The sequence below is a fragment of the Xenopus laevis genome, chromosome 5L, assembly GCF_017654675.1.
Source record: "Xenopus laevis strain J_2021 chromosome 5L, Xenopus_laevis_v10.1, whole genome shotgun sequence".
In the NCBI taxonomy this organism is placed as follows: Eukaryota; Metazoa; Chordata; class Amphibia; order Anura; family Pipidae; genus Xenopus; species Xenopus laevis.
In genome coordinates this window covers 44,813,566-44,822,360 of record NC_054379.1, presented here as the reverse complement: position 1 = coordinate 44,822,360, position 8,795 = coordinate 44,813,566, and the positions used below count along the sequence as shown (strand labels likewise).

At 39.3% G+C, this 8,795-nt stretch overlaps 1 protein-coding gene across 1 annotated transcript; it reads right to left on the bottom strand.

Annotated features, from left to right (window-relative positions):
- Window positions 1–632: 632 nt before the first annotated feature.
- On the bottom strand, window positions 633–2,561 carry ttll2.L (tubulin tyrosine ligase like 2 L homeolog). The gene has a single exon (XM_018262979.2). It carries the CDS (start codon window positions 2,559–2,561, stop codon window positions 876–878), a length of 1,686 nt encoding a protein of 561 aa, XP_018118468.1. The 3' UTR covers window positions 633–875.
- Between the last annotated feature and the right edge of the window lie 6,234 nt (window positions 2,562–8,795).

Below are 8,795 nucleotides of genomic sequence, written 5' to 3'. Positions count from 1 at the left end.
CTGAAGCACCAGAGCCCAGCTTAGATTTTGGAAAAATGTTAAAAAATAAAAGATGGAAAGCAGTTGAAAAAAGTCTTTATTTCTAGAGAACAATCTGAAAACAACTGAACTGAAAAAGTGTTTGTAAGGTGAACAATAAAATCCATGACTCCTATGTCAGTATTCCTTAGTCTCCCTTTAGTTACAAGGTTGAGTTTATAATATGAAGGTGTCATTGTAGGCAAGATGTTGGGGTGCATTAGATTATACATTATGCAGAGAAAAGCTCTTGGCTGTTTCTTAGAGTACCCATTTCCTGGCATGAGAGCCCACCTCAAACCTGCTAACATTAATCAATATACTCTGTAGCTTTTATTGTATGCTACCTCTACTTCCAATTTCTGTTTTCATTCTGTGTAAAGAGCCATACAAAAAGCTTTAATGCAAAGGTCCTATGCCCAACTATGAAACAACATCCACAGGATAATAAGGAATAATATAATCTAAAGTAATTTAATACACCTTTGATTTTGTTTTTACTGCTAAGCAGCAGACATCATCTGTTGAGTATTTATTCAATAATTTTGCTTTTATAATCAAGTGTACAGTGTAATTGTCCATTCAATTGAAAAAAAAAAAAAGTCAGAAGGAAGTTGGGAAAATGTATTCATTAAGGTACATGCTTCAGTGGAACTAAAAGGCAAGCTAAAGTCATCTGTTTAGTGTAGCACCTAACTCTCAACATTCCTACGGTTAATAAAGTTAAAGCTTGATTAACTGTGGAATGACTTGACTAGAAATTCCAATTGCATGAAAGAAAGATTTATCCCCTATTGAGTTTCTTCTAATGTTGCATATATTTTGTGTTGTGTTATCAAGAAACCTATGAGTCCATGTCAGGCCACCTTGGGTTCCTGGGAAATTCTGTTCCTTGTCCTGCCGATATGCTGAATTATGCTTTTGATGTCTGTGCCGTTTGTTGAGAACGCAAAGGAGGAATCGCTAAAAGGAAATACAAGTACAAAATCACCTACTCGGGAAGGAGGCCTTTTGTCGAGATCAGAAATAAAGTATAATGGAAACAAAGGACACTTAGGCTTCTGATGTGAAGATTGTAACATACCATTGAAATCCATTTTAGAACTCAAAGAGCTTAGTGTTAAATGTGTTTTAGAAATAACTTTTGATGCCGGTAATTTCTGTGATATATTTATTCTCTCTCGAAGCCTAGATGTCAGTGTTTTTCGAGGATACGCTCCTGTTTTTCCATTTGGCATAAGTCCCTTTTTATAGCACATCTCAGCAATTTCATTATCACTTTCTGTTGCCTTGTTTCTTTGATCCACTTCAAGAGCACTTTGAGATGTGGTGTTGCCTTTGGCAAGCCGAATAGAGTGTGGTTCGTCATTTTCTATCGAGCTGTTATCTATGCCAGACATATGGGTTGTAACATCATTATCAGAAATTAATGTCCTTGGAGCAGAAAGATGCAAGGGTTGTGCTATTAAATTTGTCTTTTTGCATATTTTTGTGTCTCTTTGACAATCTGAAGTCTTGAAGTTAAGAAGCTCAATGATGTCATGAATAAGATTTTTCTTTACAGTGACGTCGTTAGAGCAGTCTAAAGACAAGGCGGGGCTGTAATTCACTTCTAAAAGCCAGGGCTTCAATGTGTCATCAATGAGTATGTCAAAACCAAAGAGTTCAAAGCAGTTAGGAGTTGGCGGTATATTTGGCGCAATGGCCAGTAGGGTCATAGTCACTATATTATAGATTTTTTGCCAAAGGAGAACATCATCCACATCTAAACTGTGGAGATATGACCGGAATTGGCCAAGGGTCCACTTACAGCCACTTCCAACTCTCTCTTTTTCTGTGTTGTATGATGCACCGTATTTATTAATGCTAGTGTTTGTTAGATGAGAAAAAACATTATCAAGGGAACTAAGGTCAAATTTTTCAGTGGCAAATCTTACCAAGCCTTCCTGGTAAACATAGACAGTTAGAGGACAAAAACTGGTTACACAAACATATATACGCAGGTCAAATTTATAGCCAGAAATGAGTAAAGGGTTTGTTATGTATTTCTGCACAATAACAGCACAGTCATAGGCTAGGTCCTTGATGTCCTGAAAAATAAATATTCCCCTTCCCCTAGATAAATCCGTTGGTTTACAGATCCAATAGCTTGATTTATTATCATGCCTCTCCTTAGTGTACTCAGCTACAAATGCTGTGTACTCATTTGGTAAGATAAAGGCCACTGGGCTGAACTCATAATAGGATGAACCATAAATTCCTTTCATTCTTTTTAAATGCCTTGCCAAGCAATCCTTCTTGATCATCTGTGAAGTCCTTGGATGATGATTGAGTCGCTGCCATGGCTTTATGCCGTCATGGTCAGATGATCGGAACGCTGATGATCTCCACTGCAGATTCCATTCAGTTTTTGCTTGGTCTCTCTCATCAGATTGTTTCCAGCCACGTTCAAGCAGCACATCCCGTACCACCCGGGGAGTGCTGTCATGAAGACGAAACACAAGAGGGCTTGATGTATTATCATTATCATCTCCATCTGCCATGACTTCCTAAAACACCTTGTTAAATATAGAAAAAGGGAACACGTCATTCTGACTTGTAACTTAATACAACACCTTAAAAAGCATATTATTTTCAAGAGAATTCACAATGTATGAAAACCTTGATATATGGCAGTAGCAAGTAAGAATATACTATGTCTACAAGTGATATAGCAGTAGCTCATACAGGGGACTAATTTATGAAAGAAGTGGAATGTGCAAAGTGCAAGATTTAGATGCACAACAACTTGGGCCTCATTATAAAAGAGGCAGTGCACTAAAAGGTGCATAATAGCTCCCAGAAAGCATTTTCCCGGAGGCCTTGTTGAGTTCTGCAACTCACATGGTAAGGACAGGGCTCCTATGCACCCAGTGCCCGCTGGTATTCCCTAATTTGTGCATCTAAGTGCTATATTGATCCGGATAATGAAAGTCCTTATTCATTCTGCAGAACAAGTCCCTGTGCCCACAGGTATAAAGTACTCTATTTTTTGCACTTTGCTCCCTTTACATTGATAAATTAATTATTGGCTTGGCACCCAAACCCAATATTTCTACTGATCAATCCATACGCTTCTTACTCTGTTAGCATGAAAATATTTTTACATTACTTTATGCAATTTTTTTTTATATATGCTACCAGGGATGAACTCAAAATCGGAACCTATTAGAAGTACACAACATCTAGCATGCAAATGCAAAATTAAGGAGCAAATAAGATGCTAATTTAAACTTCATAAAAACTGGTAGTGGGCCACTTTGTTTTAACAATACTTACCTTGCTATAGACAGTTGCTGTTTATCATAAAAGGGATTATGGGTCCCCGATTAGGAGTGACTTTATAAGATACAGTAATTGGTAATTAGTGGATGTTTGCAAACCTCTTAGCATGAATATAACCATTTATCAAAATACCTGACTAAAGCTCATAGGTGCAGTTTCCTTCATTCCAAACACAGACAAGTAGGTGGAAAGTTGTTGGTCACTGGATTCTAACATTACATTAGCTTCTGTGCTTGTTCCCATTGGAGACTATTGATTACAATTTGGGAAAGTTGCCCATCTAGCCCTAAATCATGTAAATGCATGAGTCATTGCTTAATTCAACTGTGTTCTGGAATTGATATGCTTCTAGTTGGCACTGCTGGGCTTGAATGCTAGAGTTACAGGGCCAGTAATTTAAGTGGCCCTAAAATAATACCAATACTCCCTCTGCCTCGTGTCATTCTTATGGATGGAAGCCTGTGCTTGTGACAGGTGTTTTTTTTTTTGCCTGAAAACACTAAAAAGCGCATTTTCAGGGTAACAGCCTGAGTTGGCAGAGAAAAACTATGTGTGACATAAGCTTAAATATAATAGCTTCTCCTTCAAAATTCTGCTTCAGACTGGAGTGATAAGAATGCTGGTTCCATTGGTGTCTGAAGCCTTTACAGCAATGCCGGAGAACCGTGCCTTTTCTGCTATGTGGCAACATGACGAAACAGCCAAGCAAAATGCATGTCGGCCTGAGTGATGCACAGTAGTGATGTGCAGGTCTGGAAAAACTCAAGCTGCACATGACCATAACCCACAAAACCTTAATCTGCACCCAACCCGTAAAGTGTTGTCATTGTAGCACCTATACTCGCGTCATCTCTCTCTGTTCCCAACTTTTGAGCGCAACTCTGGTTCCAAGACACAGAATCTTCGGAAGCAGCGTAGGAGTGTACTTTCCCATTGTGACCCACACCAAACCCTAACCCTAGCCAGATTTAAACCTGAACATGCCCAACTGGTGGTCTAACTGGGGGTCACCACAGATTTTGGGTCAACCTGCACATCACTAATGCACGGGGGCAGGTATAAGTGTATATACCTGTGAAGTACTGAGGGGAAGCAGATCAAATGATTTGGAATCATTGGACAAACAAATATCCAACAACTTCAGTTTAATAGCAGGTTTGATGGAGCACACTAAGACACTAACGCAGTGAGCGCTACAGACTACATAAAGAGAGTTTACCCACATTATAAGCATATATGGTGGGAATGGTCTTTGGAGAGCAACTGGCATCTGTTATTCATTTAGCCACTTGGAGCATTTAAAGGAATTGTTCAGTATAAAAATAAAAACTGGGTAAATAGATAGGCTGTGCAAAATAAAAAATGTTTCTAATATAGTTAGTTAGCCAAAAATGTAATGTATAAAGGCTGGAGTGATTTTATGTATAACTTGTCAGTCAGAACCCAACTTCCTGCTTTTCAGCTCTCTTGGTTTACACTGACTGGTTACCCTGGTTACCAGGCAGTAACCAATCAGAGACTTGAGGGGGGGCCACATGGGTCATATCTGTTGCTTTTGAATCTGAGCTGAATGCTGAGGATCAATTGCAAACTCACTGAACAGAAATGTACCATGTGGCCCCCCTTCAAGTCGCTGACTAACTCAGAGTTATAGAGCTGAAAAGCAGGAATTTGGATTCTGGCTGTTTTATTAGACATCTGTTCACTCCAGCCTTTATACATTACATTTTTGCCTAACTAACTATATTAGAAACATTTTTTATTTTGCACAGCCTATCTATTTACCCAGTTTTCACACTGAACTATTCCTTTAAGTCATAGCGAGGATATTTGGCACACTGCAAGTGTCATGACAGTGCAACCCGCATTTGAAAATGATATGGTGGAAGTCATATTGATCATATTTCCTGGTCCTAGATTTGGAGAATATCTGAACTCTCAACCAACCCTCTCACAAGGCATTTATATATACACCAACATATAAGCATACATAGAGATATGTTATGCAACCTCATAAGAGTTGTGAACTGTGTCACTGAAAACATCCAGTTGGAGTCCTTTGGAGATTAAGTAATCTATTTCGGCAAGTGGAATAACTGATGTTTTGGAAATCATACTAATTGGGCTAACATGAGTACAAATCTACTGCAATGAAAAACTCTCTATTTGGTCTTATGAAGGTCATTTGACTTAATTGTCACATGCTGGAAAGGTTTTTGATATCTAAGGGGCAGGTTTATCAAAAATTGAGTTTAGATTTTAATAAATAAAAACTCACCCACGTTCAATTTATTCCTATGGGATTTTTGGAAGAGTATTTATCAAATTTTGAGTTCTAACTTTCACCCATTGATAAATACTCTTTGAAAAAAAAAAAAAGGAATGAATAGAAAGCAGGTGAGTTTTTATTTATTAAAATCTAAACTCACATTTTGATAAATTTGCCCTTAATTTGATCTTGTGAGTGGGACAAGACTCAGACGTCGGTCTTATATTTTTGTAGTGCTTTGTGTATTGATGTGGTGGGAGATGCTTGTACAGATTATTGTACTTAAATTGTACTGTAATTAAATAACACTTTTCTATTTTTTTAATGGATCTGTATCTTTTTCTTTTTAAATTGTGTATTAAGAAATTGGATCACCCCCCCCCCCTTGATTGGGGAGGATAAAATACCATTTGTGCCAAATGCTGTATTCTCTATTGTGTATCTCCTGTAGTTACCCCCCTGCACACTGAATCCTGCTAAAAAAGGTCGAATCTTGGTTGAATCCTCAACCGAATCCTGGATTCGCTGCATTCCTAACAAGGCGCAAACCTTTATTACATATTTTCAGCGGTATCAACTGAGTATTTACAGTGTAGTGTGTACAGTGTTTAGTATGGATTCAGTAACAAGTGGTCATAGCTCAAATATGTATTTACTTTTCATCATGCATCGTGTGTTGCAAACAAACAGACATGCTATCCCAACACACAGACACATGAAAGTTCAAAGCAAATGTGAAAGTGCATTGACAGACTGTAACACCGTGAGATACCTGCCAGGGAAACTAGATAGAGACCAACCCTTAAAAAAACATTTTCCCGTCTGGTCACGTCTAGATACGTCAATGCACAGCAATACACTGACCTTACTGTTTACTTACTAGAAAAGGTGACACATTCTTGAAAACCCTCAATAGGGCACCTGCACTAGGAAAAAGAACTTCTGCACACCATGTGAAGAAAATGTACATCACAGTGGTCCTAAATATATATGCATAGTTATCGGCACTATAAACTCTGGGGTTACTACTTAAGCAAGTTAATGGAGAATAGCTCTGTTAATGCAAACTGTTAAGCTGCTCCCATTCAGATGCTGTTGGCCTTGCCATGTTTTACATAACAACAGAACCCAGTCACGTTAGAAATAATAGCTCTAGACACAAACACACACACACACATACATATATATAAAATCAACAATAATCTAATTCATTAATGAAAGTTTACACAGACAACTGTTGCCAAGCAACTTTGCCAGGCATGAATTTACATGTATTTGTATGTGAATGAAGTGACTGGGATAACAGGGTTGCCCATTTAATAGTCATTGCAATGAACTCTCCAGTGAATATTAAGCATGTATAACTAGCGCAAATTGACCAGCGTGATGTAATTTCGTTTCTTCGCCGATTTACTAACGGGCGCTGGCGGAAATTCGCTAGTGAAGTGGACCTACTCTAGCGCTACTTCGTACCCTTACGCCAGGGGAAGTTGCGTTATGCCGAAGGGACGTAACTACGCTAATTCACTAATTTGTGCATTTTACTGAACGTTACCTCTTGCGCCAGACTTGCCTTCGCCACCTCAGACCAGGCGAAGTGCAATAGAGTACATAGGACTTGCTTCAAAAAAAGTTGAAATTTTTTCTAAGTCCCAAAAAAAGCTGGCGTCTTACTTTTTTAAGGGTGATAGGCTGAAAAAGATCGTACATTTTTTGGGGGGTACCCTCCTTCCCCACTACATTTCCTAACATATGGCACCTAAATTATACCGTGGGCACATGTGTAGGGCAAAATAACAACTTTATTTTATTTTATTTTATGAAGCTTTCCCAGGTGAAATGTATTTGCTGCTACATATACGTCCATTGTACTTTAACTTGGCAACGTATGCAAATTAGGCATCGCTAGTGTAACTTCGCTTTGCTTGATGAATTAACTCTAGCGCAACTTCGCTGCCTTTCACCTCCCTGAGCACAACTTTGGATTTTAGTGAATTAGCGGCGGCCTGGCGAAGGCTGCCCTAGCTCAACTCCGCTGTTAGTAAATTTGCCCCAATGTGAGAGGGCTGTGTGTTGTTCATGCTCACTTTAAATTCTTACAGATATGCTTTTTAACCAAATAGGTGCTGTAGGACTGGATCAGCTCTGCCACAATAAGCAGCTTATTTTTCCTTTTGCTATACACACAAGGGGTCATTTACTTTACACACCAAAATGTACATAGAGCAATTTAGGATGCAATTGTCCCCCCCCCCCGATATTTCCAAAACTGACACCGTTTTGTTTGCTATTGCACTGAAAAGTCCAGTTGCCACCATTTCTACCATCTGACGGGAGAGGGATGTGTGTGCCCGTTTCTTTTGGGGTAACTGAATTGACGCATTCTGCTGTGGGCACTCTGAGGTTAATGCCATCTCTGAACCAGTGGACTGGGTCAATAGACACAACTGCACTTAATTCTGAACAGGATGCAAGAGGAAGGCAACTGCTCTAATTTCAAGGAGCACATGATGCCTTTAAATGAATGGGATTTTTAAAAGCAACTGACTGCCCTAAAGCACTACTGTAGTGTGGTAAGTAAATGAGCCCTACAGTCCTTAGTTTTAAGAGGTGTTTGTTAAGTTAAGTAATGTCCTCTTATGTACTGGATGAAGAGTCCTGCATTGGGTCTGGTACATGCGGAATACCCACAATATGTTGGCCAATCCATGGAAAACATACACATCCATTATCCTAATAGTAAAAACTGATTGTTGTGACGTCACTTCTGGCCAATGTGACACCACTTCTGGTCGCCGTGTCAATCAGTGCAGCAGGTCAGGTAGGAATACATGACTGAGAGCTGGGTCTCATTTATGAACAAAATACAAGGCCATGGGCAGATGTAGCATTGGCTCCTCTGCTCTCAGTCTGGGTATTTTTTTCAGTTTGAGAAAAGCAGATCCACTCTCCTCTGATTGAAATTAGATCCACTTGTGTGCAGTCACATATGCGAAAGCAGACATTTTCAGGCTGACCTCCACTCTGCTGCATGTGACTGCACACAAGCAGAAGCAGTTCAAATGAATGAAGCTGAGGCATGGAGCGGATCCGGTTCTCTTAGCATGAAAAAAAATACACAAGCTCAGAGCAGCAGAACCAACACTCAGTCTGCCTGTGCCTAAAGGCCATTCTGCTTTATCAC